The sequence below is a fragment of the Lynx rufus genome, unplaced genomic scaffold, assembly GCF_022079265.1.
Source record: "Lynx rufus isolate CCGP_SWC_20201006 ecotype Redwood Valley unplaced genomic scaffold, mLynRuf1.p SCAF_23, whole genome shotgun sequence".
Classification (NCBI taxonomy): Eukaryota; Metazoa; Chordata; class Mammalia; order Carnivora; family Felidae; genus Lynx; species Lynx rufus.
Window position 1 is genome coordinate 5386046 of NW_025814838.1, and position 17728 is coordinate 5403773.

At 41.4% G+C, this 17728-nt stretch overlaps 1 protein-coding gene across 14 annotated transcripts in view; it reads right to left on the reverse strand.

Moving 5' to 3' along the window:
- TNRC6A (trinucleotide repeat containing adaptor 6A) overlaps positions 1 to 17728 on the reverse strand; it is a 99592-nt gene that overhangs the window by 61600 nt on the left and 20264 nt on the right. For 10 of the 14 annotated variants that reach the window (XR_006963594.1, XM_047087664.1, XM_047087665.1 and 7 more), the window contains 2 exons: positions 14140 to 14227; positions 5600 to 5621 (listed from right to left, as the gene is read on the reverse strand). Coding sequence is in view for 13 of the 14 variants with exons in the window: in XM_047087664.1 (XP_046943620.1) it covers positions 5600 to 5621; positions 14140 to 14227 (110 nt within the window). In the remaining variant the exon portion in view is untranslated. Of the gene's footprint in view, positions 1 to 5599; positions 5622 to 5966; positions 6070 to 14139; positions 14228 to 15945; positions 16259 to 17579; positions 17660 to 17728 lie in introns of those variants that run through there. The other 4 variants (XM_047087657.1, XM_047087658.1, XM_047087662.1 and 1 more) reach the window with 4 other exon arrangements.

The following is a 17728-nucleotide window of genomic DNA, read 5'->3' on the forward strand; positions in this document are numbered from 1 at the left end:
ATCCTTCCCGATTCATGAAATTATGCTGGTGATAACAAGTTTTTATTTATTTCTCTGTGCTCAGGGAAATACCATAAAAACCTGTTAAAAGATCTCTCTGGAATATTTTCAAAACATGCTTTAGGGGTGCCTGTGTGGCTCAGTCGGTTAAGCATCCAGCTTCAGCTCAGGTCATGATCTCACAGTTGGTGGGTTTGAACCCTGCACTGGGGTCTGGGCTGACAGCTCGGAGCCTGGAGCCTGCTTGGGATTCTCTCTCTCCTTCTCTCTCTGCCTCTCCCCTAATCGTGCTCACGCTCGCTCTCTCTCTCTCTGTCTCTCAAAAATAAATAAATAAACTTAAGGGGCACCTGGGTGGCTCAGCTGGTTAAGCATCTGACTTGGGCTCAGGTCACAATCTCCCGGTTCATGAGTTCGAGCCCCGCGCCAGGCTCTGTGCTGACGGCCTGGAGCCTGGAGCCTGGAGCCTGGAGCCTGCTTCAGATTCCATGTCTCCCTCTCTCTCTGCCCCTCCCTCACTTGTTCTCTCTCCCCTCCTCAAAAATAAAAAATAAAAAAAAATAAACATTAAAACATGCATTTATTTGGTTTATTCACTGAGTATTATTAAAGCATGGGCAATAGCGTAGCCTTCCTGTTTTGTCTCCCATGTAAATACAGGGCTGTTTTCAAAGAAAAAGCAGCAGTAGAGCCCAGTAGAGTCAGTCCTCAAATCCTGGCTCAGACACTCAACAGCTGCATAACCAATAGGCAAGTTACTTTTCTTGGCCTCAATTTCACTTCTAAGCGGTGACAATACTATCTACTTTCATAGGGCTGCTGAAGGGAGTAAATGCAGACTTAACATTGTGCACACACACTGATAAAGCCCTACTCCCATATTAGTTTTTCAACATTCTACTTCACAAAGACTCAGAGTTCCCAGCCTGCTACCCTGGCCCCTCCCCTGGGTCCCACACATCTCCCCAAATTCAATAGCTAAAGATTACTCTTAGCACATGAAGCTTTTAGGACACTGCTCCAGTATGTGTTCTGAATCACTGGTGACCACTCATTATTAGTGATTAAATATTCAGAATATTTCCCTTGGTTAAATGAAGTAAATATAAAGCAGTGCCTGACACACAGTAGGTGCTCCAACTTAGCTATTATGGTGTCTCCAATATGACTTGACATGTAGTCAATTTAATAGGTCTTGAATATTTTGATCATTCTCTAGGAGCAATGAAGTTAAGCAATGAAATTGTGTTTGATTAAAAAAAAAAATCCTCTAAGGCTAGAATTGAGTAAGAAGGGGCGGGGGGGGGGGGGAGAGACTGAGCAAGAACAAAGGCTTCCAAATGTGGCAAGGAACAAAAATGTGTTTTAAATGTTGATCCAATTTTCATTAAGAGTTTTTAGTTAATCCAGAAAGAGAACAGCAGCAATAAACTATGCTTCCTTATGTGAACACCAGCAAACAAAAAAATCATTATCTACTATTTTCCATTACTGCTTCCATCCCAGCCTCCCTTCATCTCCTTTTCAGAGCTCTGAGGTTTGTTACTCTCTGGAATATAACTTGCTTATAAAAATCACCTGAAGAAAGCACTGTTGAGAGAGACAGAAGAGGAGGAGGAGGAGGAGGAGGAGGAGGAGAGGGGAGGGGAGGGAAAGGGAGGAGGAGGGAGGGAGGAGGAGAGGTTAGCTGTCAAAAATTAACAGTGTTTATTCTTTTACAAGGAATATATAATCAGCATGTTTTCAAAACAAGCCAGTGTCAGAGCTGAAAAGCTGCTTTTAAAAAATTACTTTTCTTACTCAAGTTCCCAAGGGTGTTGTGAAGCAGGGAAATATTAACTCCTTCCCTGCCTTCACATTATGTAGGCCACAGGGCATTCTTAAAACTTATCCATCTATTCGCATACCTCACCCTAAATTTTTCAGCATTTGACTCCCTTGTTGTTTGAAGGAGAAACTCATACATATTTTTAAAAGACATTTCAAATATTCATTCAAATATTCATGTTCCTTACAGTTTTTCAAAAAAGTTCAAGTCACAAGGTGAGAATAAAACTTTCAAGAATTTCATTATGTCTCGCATTATGTTGGCTCACATTTTTATCCGATGAGTTATGAATCCACTGCACCCAGAAATAAACACCTACTTGTCTTCATGTAACAAAGCTGGTCAAGAATTTAATTTATGATACTTTACAAAAACCCAACTTTTATATAAACGGTCTTACCACAGGGTGAAAGCAACATGAGTGTTATTTAACCAGAAATGGCAGTAGCCTTAGAAAGAACAGCTCGTTAAAGTCAGAACTCTCTAGAGGGTGCTACAGCCAAACTGGTAATGCTCAGTCTGAACACTAAGATCTTGATTCTTGACAATCAAGAAGGCTCTAGAGCTATGCGACCTAATCAAATTTAAAATTCAGTTCCTTGGTCACAGCTTTCTGCCCCACAGCCCTCTGTCACATTTCTGTCAAGTATGTGATAGCCACAAATAACTCAACCTGGGCCTGATACAGACTCTAATATGGAAAGATAAAAAATGCTGCGGACAGTATATTCTGGATTATGTGGATTCTCCTGATTTTTAAAGGTTGGCAATCAAAATTTTAAAGGATAATAAAAATACTGTGTGGAGACCAGAGGAGACTGAGGAGACAGGACAACTAAATGCATTTGTGTATTTTGCACAGGATCTTAGAAGAGAAAGAAGTTAATGGAAGAAACAGTGAAATCTCAATAAAGTCTAGAGTTCCGTTAATACCCACATCAGTTTCTTAGTTTTGACAAAGGTGTCACAGAAATACAAGATGTGAATCATGGAAAAACTGGGTGGGGTGCATATGGGAACTCTACTACCGTTTCAACTTTTCTATATAGCATCAATTATTCCAAAATCAAAAGTTTAATAAACAATAACAACTGTGTGTGCCAAACCTGTCCCACAAGCCTCCAGTTTGTAATCTCTAAACACCACGAATCCCAAATCACAAACACCTCACAGATATTATACACAGCACAAATATAAACAATACATTTTCATAAACGAGAATAATCGTGACCAATTATGAAGGGAGATGCCATCAGAAGAAGGGTAAAACGAGTAAAACGCTGGCAAAACAACATAATGCACCTTGAAGAGTTTCATAGCCTAACATTCTCAGAATTGTGCAAAGTCTAAAATCTAAAAGATTCAAATATATTCATATTTTAAGTATAGATGTACACCCATGGGCCAGGCAAAAATCTAAGATGGACTATAACCATGTGCCCCAAACGTAAGATACATCATAATAGCCTAAGAAATCGGGAAGGGAGGACCAACGGCCACTGGAGCGATCTGGCGGACGATGAGCTCTGAGAGTCTGGAAACATTGAAAGGGCCTCCTTGGCCGAGGAGTTGGATCAAAAAGAAACAGAAACAGGGAAGAACATGAAAGAGAGAAGAATGCTCTGCCAAGTATAAAGTAGTGAGGGGCAAACAGCCTGGTTAGATCATGGGAGGTCAGATCAAAGAGGGCCTTGAAAGCCAAGCAGAGAAGTCTGGCCTTGAAGCAGGGCAAAGGGACAACGTAACATCCCTACAGAGGGAAGGGGTGTGAGGAAAGCAGAGCGTGAAGAAGATGAATTTGGTCATGTTCCTACTACATTAATTTGGAAATGCTCACCCCCCTGTATCATTCCACACCCCTGTAACTTTCTCACATATCCAGGTTCAAAGCCACAATGTCACCCTCAATTCCCCCTCTGATCTCGCCAGCTGCAATCCTACAAATTCTATACCTCACAAATCTTTCATCCATCTTCTACCCCTGCTGCCAAGACCTCAGTTCAACTCGTCTTTACCCTGTGTGCTCCTCCTCTTCCCTCCCTGGTACTGTTTCTATTGGGGACACTAGACACCACTGACAAAGAAACATTCCTGAAGCATAGCTTATGACCGTGATCTTTGCTGGCTCTCCACTCTCTCTTTTTTAAGACTCAAATCAGTAGCTTACTTATTTTTATTTACTTTAATTCCAGTACCGTTAACACACAGTGTTATGTTAGCTTTCGGTGTACATAATACAGTGATTCAACTATTCCACACGTTGCCAGGGCTGGCTCTCCACTCTCTAACCAGCAGGAAGCCCTACGATTTCCCCCTACCTCCAGGTCTATATTCTGTCACTTCCCCCAACACTCCCACACTTATTCTCTGAATACTCCCTCTTCTTGTCCACCTGCTTCCTCTGCCCAAAGCACCTTGCTTCTCTTAGCTCCATCTTCCAGCCAAGACTTTCCATGCACAATGACTGACAGCTTTCAAAAAAGAACAAAAAAACAAACCATGTCACTCTTCTGCTTAAACTCTTCCATGGCTCCTGTCTATAAAACGCACGTCCAGGCTCCTGGGTCCACAGAGCATGTAAGGCCTCCATTGACCTAACTCCTGCCTATCCCTTCAGAAAAACCCTTCTACCCTCTACCTACTTACTGCTGGGTATTTGGTGCTCTAGGGATATCCACTGCCAGTATCATCACATTATTTCTTGTCTCTGTACCTTCAATCATGCTGATCCCCTCTGTCATTTCCTTCTTTCTTGGGTTTGGCTGTTATCTTTTAAGATCCATCACCCCAAGGAGATTTTCCTTACCCGCACCCCACCCCCCGCCTCCTCCCTGCGCCTTCCTGTCCTGTGTTAAAGAAGCTAACTGTCACTCCTCTGCATCCAGGACAACATCAACATTTTTACTTGAAGCAAATCACCTCATACTATCGTATGTATAGGTGTGTCCTTCTACTGCCACTTTCTCCAGTAAAATGTAAGCTAAGACTGTTCTTATTCACTCTTACACACTCGCTCCTAATAAACATTACCTTAACGAACGCTGACCTCAAATAAAAACAGGAGGTACTGGCTGCGTATCTCAACCAAATGTAGAGGACATACTGCTGATACAGCTAAAAGTAAAAACTCAGAATCTTCTAACCTAACAAGTTCAGCATCTGAGAGCCCTACACCTTTCATTACCAGGCAGTCAACTCCTGGGAGGGCAAAAAAATTCCTGATTCAGGATCTGAGAGGAATTAGCATCCTGCCTCCTTACCACCCCGAAGGCTTTTGCTTGACATGTACCGGGAGCTGTTCAACCCAGCAAAATAACCATGAGGTTAGCAATCCACTATTCTTAGTAATTAAATAGAGAGCGGGCATCATTGTCTGCCTCTAGGAAGGAGTTGGGGACAACTGTATACAGAGACCAAGGAATAAAGCAAGAGACGAGGCGAGAGTCTCAGAGGTAACCCCAGATAAGAAGACTTTAAATGGAAAACTGAAGGGAAGGTACATGTGCTCAAAGACTCAAATCCAGGGAGTATGTTAGGAAGTGGTGTTCAACCTAGGAGACAGTTGTAAGGTAGGTCTTGAGGCAGTATATTTTAAAAGTGGCAATCTACACCACAGTAACCATTAACCCCAAAGGACGTCACTGAAGAAGTCTGTCCCCACCCCTCTCTTCTTTCATGCTCTTCACTCTCCCATCCTGGGGGTTAATAAAAATGCATATCAACAACCTTTATGAAAAAAAAAAAGGATAAAAATAGCTTTAAACAACGTACCTTTGATTTTTTGTTCAGTGGCCTAAAATAAAAACAAACAAACAAAAAACAATGTAAATATGAAACTGAAAGAAATGGATTGTTATGATAAAATGTTCATATATTACTATTACATAAGACATATACACTTTTATTAAGGAATTTGTCACTCAGATGAACTGCATAGGAAAAGATATGCAAAGAAAGCATGCTTTTCCCACAGATGTGCCCCATTGTCTCTGACACAATGTTTAGTAATAAAAAATTTTGAAATGTTTCTTTTAGATACATAGCAGAGAAGACATCATTGTATGATAGTAAATAAAAAAAAAGGGACTGCACTGTTCTCATTATTTAGTTTTTAAATGATTTTTATGTAACTTGTCACCTTTAACATTTCGTGGATCTACTGAATTTTGCGTATGTTTAAATGGCTTCAAAAATTCTTCTTTCAAATGATAAAAGATGGATTAAGTTTTCTGGAAGAAAAGCTGAAGTTAGGTTAAACATGGTTAACTTTTAAGTATTTCTTAGTGGGAGAAAATATATCAAACATATCTGTCGCTTCTGACACACCCGACGATTCAGTAAGATCACTGTGTTCAGAAGCTGAACTGCCACAAAGCCTGCCTTTCCGTGCCTGCCCCATCGCACACCCTGAGGTCTCCTCATGAGGAGCAAGGGCTTGTGACTCCAACTTCAAGGGCCCCCAAAAGAAAGAAGTGATTACAGACAGAGGCCACAAGCGAAAATCAACTTTTTTATTAAGACCAATTGCATGGGAGTCCTAAAAATAAAAGACACGAGGAGAGGCAGGGAGGTGAGGAAAGACCAAATAATTAGTAGCTGAAGAACCAGGAATTCTTCCAAAATAAAGACAAGGCTTTCCTTAAGTGCCATGGGGCATGATAATTTTGCTTAGTCATATGAAAGTACTGTCATTAAAAATATCATTTTTTGAATTAGATCATTATAGAACTAGGTGGTAAAGGACTATATGGCAATTACCCTACTCCTGAAGCCACACTGAACAATCTTCCCCTGGAGAGGCAGAGTCAGTGTGGCCAGTGAGCTACTTTACCAAGCTTTAGAGCACTAATGCTGTGGCAAATAATGGAGGCCCATCTTTTACTCTACATGGATCAAAAATTAAAAAAACAAAAAACAAAAAACAAAAAACCGATGGAAGGACAATGGCAAAAGACCAGTCAACTAGCTTGAACCCTTTATTTCTGGAGACATTGTTTTAAAATTTGATGGTAGAAAAACAGTCTTATTAGAGAGAACTTGGTATATGAATAGTTTATGACAAGTACCGTACCATGTCAAACAATAAGATACCTAATTTTCTGAAGCCAAAACATTATAGCACAAAAATTATTTTACATCCTAAACTTAAAAAAAAAAAAAAAAACCCAAAAAACTCTCCTGGTCTCTTCCACAGTTTACTTCCAAAGGAAACTAAGTTACAGAAGCCACGACCACATTACTAAATCCCAAGATGGACAGCCAGCGTTGCTCTTGTAGGCCTTAACATAAAGGATGTATACTCTCCAACTCCTCCGGAAAAACGACTCCAAGTTGCTTCAGAACAGCCAACCTCATTCAGCATTCTGTCATCTACAGAGAAGGCACCAAGAAGACATCCAAAGGTGTCTGCCCATCAGGACGCTGACTACCACAGTAAAGGGACGGGAATAATAGAACCCAAGAGCGCCTAACAGATTAGGAGGAAACTGAACTCACATGTGGTCCAGGGACCTAGCGTATTACTCAGACTATTAAAAAGAGAATTTCCCAAATGGGATCAGTAATTTTAAGAGTTGTCTGCACTGTTCAAAATGGTAGCCACTGTCCACATGTGGCTGACCCGTGAAATAAAGCTAGTCCAAACCGATGTGTAAAATACCAGATTTCTATTTTTTAGTATTTAAAAAAGGTAAAAATATCTCATTAATAACAGTCATATTTTGGATATATTTGGTTACATAAAATATATTAAAATTAACTTCAACATTTCTTTTTTACTTTTACATGACCTTGTCATTTAAACCCTCTGGGCCTCGGTTTCCTAATTCTTGAAATGGGGTGGGGGAGGAGGGCAGGGGAGACTGGACTGCCTACCTTTCAGGGCTATTATGAGGCTCAAGTACAATACAAAATATTTTTTTTTACAACACCATTCAAATGTGAGGTATCACTGTAGGACAGAATTAAAGGCTTCTGTCAAATCTAGAAGCAAAATTACTTCCATATTGAATATTTTTCCCTTAAAAACACAAAAACAGGAGCACCTGGCTGGCTCAGTCGGTACAGCACAGGACTCTTGATCTCAGGGCTGTGAGTTTGAGTCCCACGTTGGGCGTAGAGCTTACTTCAAAAAACAAACGTGAACTGTGATTCGACAAGCAATCACCTCAACTGCCTCACTTCATAAAGGTATCGGACAGGTGGCAGACACACCACACGCCAGGCTCTCTGTTTCTGTCAGGCTCTGCACCAGTTGTCCCCACCCCTGGATCCCTAAGCAGACTTGAGCGGCTAAGAGCCCAGTGTCTGAAGCCAGACTCTCAATCCTGGTTCCACCACTTAACACTATGTGACCTGGATCAAAATTAATTAGCTTCCGTAAAGCTCAGTTTCCTCATCTATAAGGGCAGAACAAAAACACCTACCCCAGAGCTGTTGTGAGACTAAAAGGATCTAACTCATGAAGAGCTCAGAGGGGAAAAAAGAGCTTAGGACAGTGCCTCGCAGGCAGGAAGCTTTCAGTAGGTATTAGCAGCTGCTGCTGTCGCCGCCCGCCCGTCACCAGCCACACCTGCCGGTGGCACTGCCGGTGGCAGTGGCTCAATCCTTTCATGCTGGGAAAAGGCCCAACTCAAACACTCCAGGTTCCCAAGTCCCTGTTTATTTTCTCTTAATCATCTACAGTATCTAATACGGTGCCAGGTATTAGAAACTAACGTTAGGGGGGCACCTGGCTGGCTCAGTCATTGGAACATGTGACTCTTCGTCTCGGGGTTATGAGTCTGAGCCCCACGTTGGATGTAGGGATTACTTAACCCTTAGGGGCGCCTGGGTGGCTCAGATGGTTAAGCCTCCAACTTCAGCTCAGGTCACCATCTCACAATTGGTGAGTTAGAGCCCCACATCGGGCACTGATCTGACAGTGTGGAGCCTGCTTCGGATTCTCCCTGTCTCTGCCCCTCCTCCCCTGTTCTCTCTCTCTCTCTCAGAAATAAACATAAACATAAAATAAAATCTTAAAAAAACAAAAAGGAACCTTAGGAATAAAGAACTGATGCTTGAAATCACCTATTTTAAATGAGATAATTAGGGCTCAGAAAACTTTTCTAGGATTTCTTAGCAAGCAGCACTCAGTCTAGCCTTCAAGGCTAGATGCATACAAAGTGGCTTTTTAAAAAAATTTTTTTAATGTTTTTATTTATTTTTGAGAGAGAGAGCAAGACAAACTGTGAGCAAGGAAGAGGCAGAGAGAGGGGGAGACACAGAATCTGAAGTAGGCTCCAGGCTCTGAGCTGTCAGCACAGAGCCCGACGCAGGGCTTGAACCCACAAACTGTGAGATCGTGACCTGAGCCACAGTCAGGCGCTCAACCGACTGAGCCACCCAGGCACCCCCAAAGTGTTTAAAAAAAAAAAAAAAAAAAAAAAAAGACTGGAGACCAGCAAGGTGAAACAGGCAGGACTGGAAGAGAACACCTGACCGCCCTGGATGACTGCAGCACTCCAGGCCTGCTTATGTTACTGCCCAGGCTGCTGAGAAAATGTTACTTACACTGCTGAACATGATCCCTAGTCTCAGAACAAAATGGTCTTCAGGAGACATGGCGATTAATACTTAAATCTCCAAAAAAGGGGAATGAAAATTGGAAGTTTTCTACGATGTAAGTCCCGCTTAAATTCAAACTGAGTACATTTAAATCCACAAAGCCTAGAAAAATCCTCACAGCTCTTAACACAGTAACAAAAATATTCAACGGTCTGTGTTCAACAAGCTTTAAAACAATCTCAGCAGTAAAAGGTCCCAATTTGTACTGTTGCTTCCCTCCGGCCCCTCAATTCTTAAGTGCTTTCTAGGAACTACAATTACATGCTTAAAGGTTATACCAAATTATCCCTCTATAATTAACCTATTTCTTAACCTCCTTTTCCCTCCTCCCTACATTTCTCCCAAGATTCCTTCTAGAAATTTCTTCTAAAAACAAAACCTGGAGATAAATCCAACCTACTGCTACCACGGTTGCCCCCACCCCCCCCCCCCGCCTTTTAATTGCTTGAGTGACTCCATTCTGAGCCTGCCTACTGCCCAAACTACATTCCCGTGGAATATCCAATTATTTCCTAAGCCTTAGAATTAAAAGTAAACAGCCATGATTCTTAGATATGAAATAGAAATATTTTCAAAAAACAAAATTAAAAATAAAGACACCCAGACATGGATCTTCATTGTGAGAGATGTACTGAGGCTGAAATATAATAAGAAGCATGTAATCTTTGTGTAACATTTCTTTAAGAGGAAGTGAAATACTTAAATTTATATTGAAGAAGATAAAATTTTAGAAACTACCATAGTGAAAATATTACGGTGAGCCATGTTGGTGTCGAATAATTTATATAATGAGTTAGGTCACTGTTTTTTTTTCTTGTTTTTTGTTTTTTTAAATTTAAAATAGAAAATAACCAGGGCACCTGGGTGGCTCAGTCGGCTAAGCATCCAACTCTTGGTTTCAGCTCAAGACAGGATCTCAGTTTGCGGGTTCAAGCCTTGCATCAGACTCCGCACTGATAGTGCAGTGCCTGCTTCGGATTGTGTGTCTCCCTCTCTCTCTGCCCTTCCTCTGCTCATGCTCTGTCTCTCTCAAAAATGAATAAACATTAAAAAAATGTTAAATTAAGTAAAATTAAAAAAAATTTTAAAAATAGAAAATAACCTGTGATCAGAATTCCTTAAAAATACTACAGTGACTATTAGGGACTGTTTCTGTATGCATGGCATACAGGCCTGTTAAATGCCTTACAGAGATTATCACAATATATTATTTGCAGCTTTAAAGTTCACCTTTAGGTTGGGGGCCGGGGGGGGGGGCAGCAAGAAGTATGAAGGATACAGATGCCTGGCTGGCTCAGTCGGAAGAGCCTGTGACTCTGGATCTCAGAGTTCAAGCCCCACATGGGGTGTAAAGATTACTTGAAAATAAAATCTTTAAAAAGTAAAAAGGATAGGGGCACATGGGTGGCACGGTTGGGGGTCCAACTCTTCACTTAGTTCAGGTCATGATCCCAGGTGGTGGGATGGAGCCCTGTGTCAGGCTCCACAGTCAGTGGAGCCTGCTTGGAATTCTTTCTCTTTCTCTCTCTCTCTCCCCCCGCCCCCCCCCCCCCGATTCTGTCTCCCCTGCTGGTTCGCTCTCTCTCTCAAAAATATTTAAAAAAAATAAAAATTAAATTAAAAAGATGAAAGATAACACCATGGCACCTAGTTCTGGAAAAGTGCCAGCTGGGGGATTAAGCAGCTTCCCATCCTATTCCTAGTTCTGTTATCCTGACAAAACCATGGTTGGCCACTTAACTCACTTTAATGCTTGGGCTCCTTCTATTTGTAATGAATGGATCAGAACAGATAGTATCTGAAGACTTTTTCAGAAATAAAAATATATAGGTTTTTTTTTTTTAACATTTGCATAGATTACATAAAACAGGCAGATGGTTTTTACTGTGGTGAGTTTATGTTCCAACATTTATCTAAATGGGCCTGCCTACCTGGCTTATGTAGCTGTCTGCCACCTACCTGCATACACCTGCTGGCTCCTTCTACAGACAAAAAGCAAGCTTGAGGAAACCTGTCTGAAAAGTCTTGTGACTCACATTCTTTCATATGGACTGTACATGTGCCAACTTGGGATTCTTCTCTGTTTTGTTTTTTAATAGCTATTTGGTAACAGCCTATAGCAATACCAGCTGTCCTCGCTTCACCGATGTGTGTCATTTGAATTCAGTTATAGGCTGGAACTGGAAGAACAGTCTTATTTACAATGGCAGTCTACCCTACTACACTTAACATTTATTAGAGGTATTAAACTTTCTTTAAATGTGTTAAGTGATTAGTATTACTGTGTCTACAGGACACACAGGGTACCCTACCAATGCTCCCCCACCATTATCGCTAAGCCTCTGTGATGATTCCAGTGGGACATGGTTAGGGGGAGAGACTGGAATGGGTGAGGCAGGGATGGAGTGGAAAAGAATACGAAAAGCTGTCACTTCAGATCTGATGAGAAGCCAAATGGCACAAAGGTCATTATTCATGTATTAAAGACACTGACTTGGTGATTTAGAGATCTAGTTATGAAAGAACCTAAAGATGAACTTCAGCAATTAGAGCCATTATTTGTATTTGTCACAACTTAATTTTTTTTTTTTACTTACATTGCACATTTTAAAAGCATAACTTTTAAAGAAATCATTCCAGTGACCCCCCTCCCTGTCTCAAAACTTCCTCAGTGAACAAGGTAAATCCTAAATAAACATGCTTCGTTCCATCATACCTTAGGCTTCTTCTCCAGCCATTTCACAGACATACCGACTTACCAGCTAACTTCTGAATTCCTCAGCAGCAGGGATCAACAGGTCTAACGCAACACGCAGACACCTGCCAAACTACTGATCCTACCTAATGTACACCTAAGCATCTTCTTCAACAAGACTCTGATGTTTCTTAGTTTTCTTCGTTAAGTAAATGGCCTTCACACCGTGGAACAAGAAGAGTCTCATAAGCCTTCTCCCAACCTCAGACTTGCAGAGGATACAACTTCTCTACAATAAATCCTGAGCTAAAGACTGATCGCACTGTAAAGACCAACCTATATCAACAGGCCTCTGACAGAAGCCTAAGGCATCATCAATGCTAAAACTCTGTATTAGAAACCTGTTTCAAACCCTGTGACCCTTATGAATGCATCCCTCCCAGTCACTCCTGAGAGCAACCAAAAGCCCAAATGCCTAGAGTCGCCTCTCACCTCTTCACTCTCAGTTCTCCAGTGGTCTGTACTCTACCTCCCACCCCCTCCAGCACTCACCGGTCACGCTGTAAGCTCATCACTCCAGAAGGAAATTCTCATTCCCCCTTTCTTTCTATTTCCCTGACCTGATTAAGTGCTCCCACGATGCACTCCATCACTTAAGAGTCAACCGGTTATTCTTCCTTCATACCCCCTTCAGTCCCTCCACCAGCACCCTAGCCTCTAGTTTCCACCTCTTCCAACCAAAGTCCAAGTCCGCTAAGTAAACATTCTCAAACGCATCACCCTGCTAAAATGCCTTCGCTGTTTTCCCCAACACCTAATGGCCAAAACCCAGAGAAGAGTCGGCAGCTACCACCACCCTCTGCAGTCTCATCCTTGGATGTTTCTGCCCTTGGCGTCTCACCCCAGCCAATCAAAACCTGTACTTCTGTAAGGCTGTGGACGCTTACCTCGGAGTTGACTCTGTTTGGAATCCCTTTCTACGCTACTCCTCGCTCACCGGGCTAATTTCTATTCTAAGAAATTGTCCCCATTCCCCGGCCCCATTCCAGGCTGACTGAAGCAGTTCTGTGTGCTTCAACAGCTCCCTACCTACCGCAGATGTGTGCGCTGTTTTTCCCTAATAAATAATGCAGAGATAACTGTGCAGCCGTAACACAGTGCCTGGCACAAAAGAGGTAGAGGTTACAAATTAAAGTCATAATTTTCATTAGAATAGACAGGTGGAACAGTAATTTCACTGGGTCTTTTGGAACATTTTTAAGGTCCTTGAAAACTTGAGACAGTAGGAGAGGAGTGCCCAGCTGTCATCAGGATTCAGTATTAATTTGTAAAAATCTTTATAATCATGGACATAATCTTTTAGTTTTCTGCAATTCGTATTGCTTTAGTTACAGTTTCTGACAATGTACTGGCTAGAGATTATCTACAGTAAATTATGTCCTAGGCTAATTTTAGAGTATCTTAATGTAAATAGCAAATTCTTGAAACTAGCCCAGGTACTAAATAAAAAGTGAAAAGGAAATTGACACTTTATTCCCAATTGTGTGCATTATATGTATTATGTTATTTTGTTTAATTAAATTCTCATTTTACAAAACACAAGGAAACTAAGGCCCAGAGAGGCTAAATGAAGTTTAAGGACACACCGTTCGGTATGCTGTGTGGGAGAGACAGATTTCAATGCAGCCCTCTATGCAGCTACAAATTCCATGCTCTTCTCACGTATAGTAAGGTGTAAATATATTATGAAAACCTAGGAAGAGTTAATTGAAAGACAAAAACCTGTAAAAGCACTTACCTTTGAAAACACTATCGGCAAGGTTAAAGAACCATGCATTAAATTGTACACACTTGGCAAGTTACTATATATGCATATTCAAAACACTGAATGTTAAAATGAATCTCAACTGAAGTTAAAACATTCAAATGCCTTAAAAAATCCAATAAGAGTAACTTTCTTTTTAAATCTGTTTAGACCACTTAATATAGAGTTTATACATATATATACTACCTTCTTTTGAGCAGCTTCCTTCTTTTTCTTGTCGTCTTTTTTCTTTTTCTTTTCTTCCATCAACTGTTCTTCTTCTTGCACTAAATCCCTGAACCACACAGTTGCAATTAACTTTCCCAAAATGTATTAAGAAATACAAATAAGGTTGCATACAGATTCATTTTCACTCTTATTAGAAGTAAAGACATGGCAAATTATTCTTTTACATTCATGAAATAAAACACAACTTGCAACCTAATCTAACCCCACAGCTACTATTTAGTACTCTTCCTCAGGTAGCAGAGCTTTTGTCTTCGTGTCATGTCAAGGAAGACAACCTAAAATTAGCAAATTCTACTCTGGGAAACAAGCTACTCCTTCCAATTCTAGAATGTAAACATCATGTGAGCCAGAGTTAACCTTGCTTCTGGCCCCAATTATCAATCAGTAGCCAACAGCAATGCCTGGGACCTCCCCACAACCCTCTCTGCCCAGGTATCTGGGGTATCTTTGGCTTTCCTTGCTCTAAAAAGCTGCATTAACTATTTTTTAAACGCAAGTTATTCATAAAAAGATCATGTATTTCAGCTTACAATAATTTCATATCCCATAAACATTCCAAATAATTCTATCAATAAAACACATGGGAATCAATAATGTACTCACTATATAAGTTTGTTTCAGTTCTTAAAATCACAAATGCTTAAAGTTGTCTGGGGCGTCTGGGTGGCCCAGTTAAGCATCCGACTTTGGCTCAGGTTCTCACAGTTCACGAGTTTGAGCCTGAAATCGGGCTCTGTGTGGACACTCAGAGCCTGGAGCCTGCTTCAGATTCTGTGTCCCTCTCTCTCTGCCCCTCCCCGCTCATGCTCTGTCTCTCTCTCTCAAAAATGAATAAACATTAAAAAAAAAATAAAAAATAAAAATAAGAAAACCAAATGCTCAAAGTTGTCAACAGAACCCCTGGTTCAGAATTTCAAAACGATAGACAGATTGGGGAAATGGGTCTGCCTCTTTCTTTCCACTCCGCCTTACTGAAATGATAGGAAGAAAAAGTAATAAATCTATCCAGAGCTGATACATAAACAAGAGCAGAGAAAGCTACAACCCAGGAAAAAACACAAGAAACGTCATGAATGGATGAATGTGCCAAACCTTGGTGGAGCTCTAGAGAGGCTCCAACAGAGCTAGGAGAGCAGGAATAGGCACAGAGGAAAAAAAGACTGCCTAAGGAATAGAAAAGCCATAACCATTCCACTCCTCCTTTTCCACTTTCCATCCCCATGACTACATGGCCACGGGCAGCAGCTGCACTTGAATCTAAAACCAAAGAAACAAAACCTTGGCAGGAGGCAGGGAGGACTCCTGCAAGGGGTTTGGGACCCCAGATCAAAGTCTTCTTTATTGGAAACTACTCTCCATCACACCAGTAAATCCTGGCAATCAACACCCTTTTCAGATAGACTCAGTATCCGTCCTTCCGTTTGAGGTGGGAGCCTCTGGGTAAGGAGGAAAGTTGGAGGAAAAGTTAGAGGACACTCACTCTAGTTAACCCATATTAATCCCCCTAGATTCTAGAACCTAAACCTTTATCCATAATATTAACAGGCGACCAAAAATCAGATACTTGAAGAAAATCACACAAAGAGAAAGTACCTAACTCTGCCCTGAGGAAGCTTCCCAGAGGGAACATTATAAATATCAGGCAGACAAGACAAGGTTCAAGGAACATGAGCTGGACATGGGGAACTGCAAATAATTGATCAAGGGTGAAATGCATATGACAGTGGGGATGCAGAAGATAAGATGAGAAAGACAAGCAAATACCTAAGAAACTGGAAGAGGGCTGCAGGTGTAGTGCAGTGAGATCACACAAAACTTAAGCTGGCTTTGTGGATGGAAGAAACTGAGAGGAGCTGCAGGTAGACAGTGAAAAACAAAATGAGGACATTACGTATGACAGATGGTAATTTAGTGAAGTTGCGTACATGACCGATAAAATCAATTAGAAGCTGGAAGAAGAGTGTAACGGTTGCTATAATCTGTTGTCGTTTTGTTCCAAGTAGAACTGTCGTGTGGCTGATGGAGTAGCACCACAGGGTCATGCCAACTACAACCATGACTCACTCTTTCGCCTCTTCCGTGTCTGGGAGGCAAGCAGAGTGCGCAAGCTCTCTGTAACCCTGGGGAAGTCGGGGATCGAGACAGCCACAGCACAGGAGAAAGTAAAATCAGCAAACAAATTAAGTTACATCACCGTCATGTTACCCATTAAGACCAGATTATTACCTCTAACTACTGAACATTCTTCAGCCTCAGTGTCTTCATTAAAATTGGAGATTAGTTTCTGCAGACATCTACTTCATAACATTTTGTAAGGATTTAATGAGGAGCGCTTACTTAACACGGTGCCTCTAGCAAGCACTCAAATGCCTAGTTAGAAGCTCCTCTCCCCAATTCTCAGCGGCACCACGACTGTATTTACTTTTGTCAAGAGTCTACGGACACTTCTTGTGCAGAAACATCAGGAACCCCCAGCGTCTGCTCTCCGTGTCCTCCTGTAAGTATTACAGAGCAGATGCTTTCCACCCTTGTCCTAGGTCAGTATTATTCTACTCCACGGCATGCTCCTTTGCTATTTATCCGGAATTTTGTCCCTCTTCTCAAATTTCATTTTGAAGGCTTTTTGATGAGGTTAGCAGGTGTTTTCTGGCCCCAAATGGTGGCATTCGTACTTACAAGATGCAGCACGTTAGCTCTTGGGAGGTATTACAGTATCAGCTGCTACTCTAAGCACAGGGGAAAGTTCTGTTCTTCAGCACGGTCACCACAGCCAACTGACCACACTTGACCCACACCTCCTCCTTCAGAAAGCCACGTGAAAAAATATAGAAATATCCTACCTGTGCCCAAACACTTTGGCTTTCAGGATTTAAATGCGAGCAGAGATTTATTTAAGACATCTATCATTTTACAGATCTATCAAAAGGAGGAAGGGGTGATGGATCTGATTGATCTACGTGGTCCATCATACTTGACACATGCTCCACAAAGAAAACATTCCAATCAGTAATCATTCATTCCTTGCAGGCTAGTAGCAGGACACCCAAATCTGCAAGCTCTCGATCTAGGAATGAGAACAAACTTCGGAGTGACTAAAATGTCCATGACTCTGCTGGGCACTTTACGCATATTTTCCCATTTATAGTTACCACTTGTTAAAAAATGATAAAGATGTAGCCTTTTATAAATGAAGAGACTGAAGCTCAGAAAGAAATGAATGGTCCAAGGTCATACCGCTAGTGCAGGGTAGAGTCAAGATTCAAATCAAGGCTCTCAAAGTCCTGCTCTTTCCTCTCCAGCAAGAAACCTTCCAAAGTAAAGTGCTAGTGCCTTTCAGGAGCCACAGAGAAGAAATCCTTTGGCTTTAGACAGGTTCCATGATAGACCTTCTTACTTACAGCGTATCTTTTCCCCAGACTGTGTGCCTTCACAATCCTTTCCTCATTTCCTTCCACGTTTTACAAGAACACTTCCATGGCTATGTCATCAGGAGCAAGAACGGCAAAAAAATCAAAGACAAAGACTGCACAGCCACTGGTCTGAACAA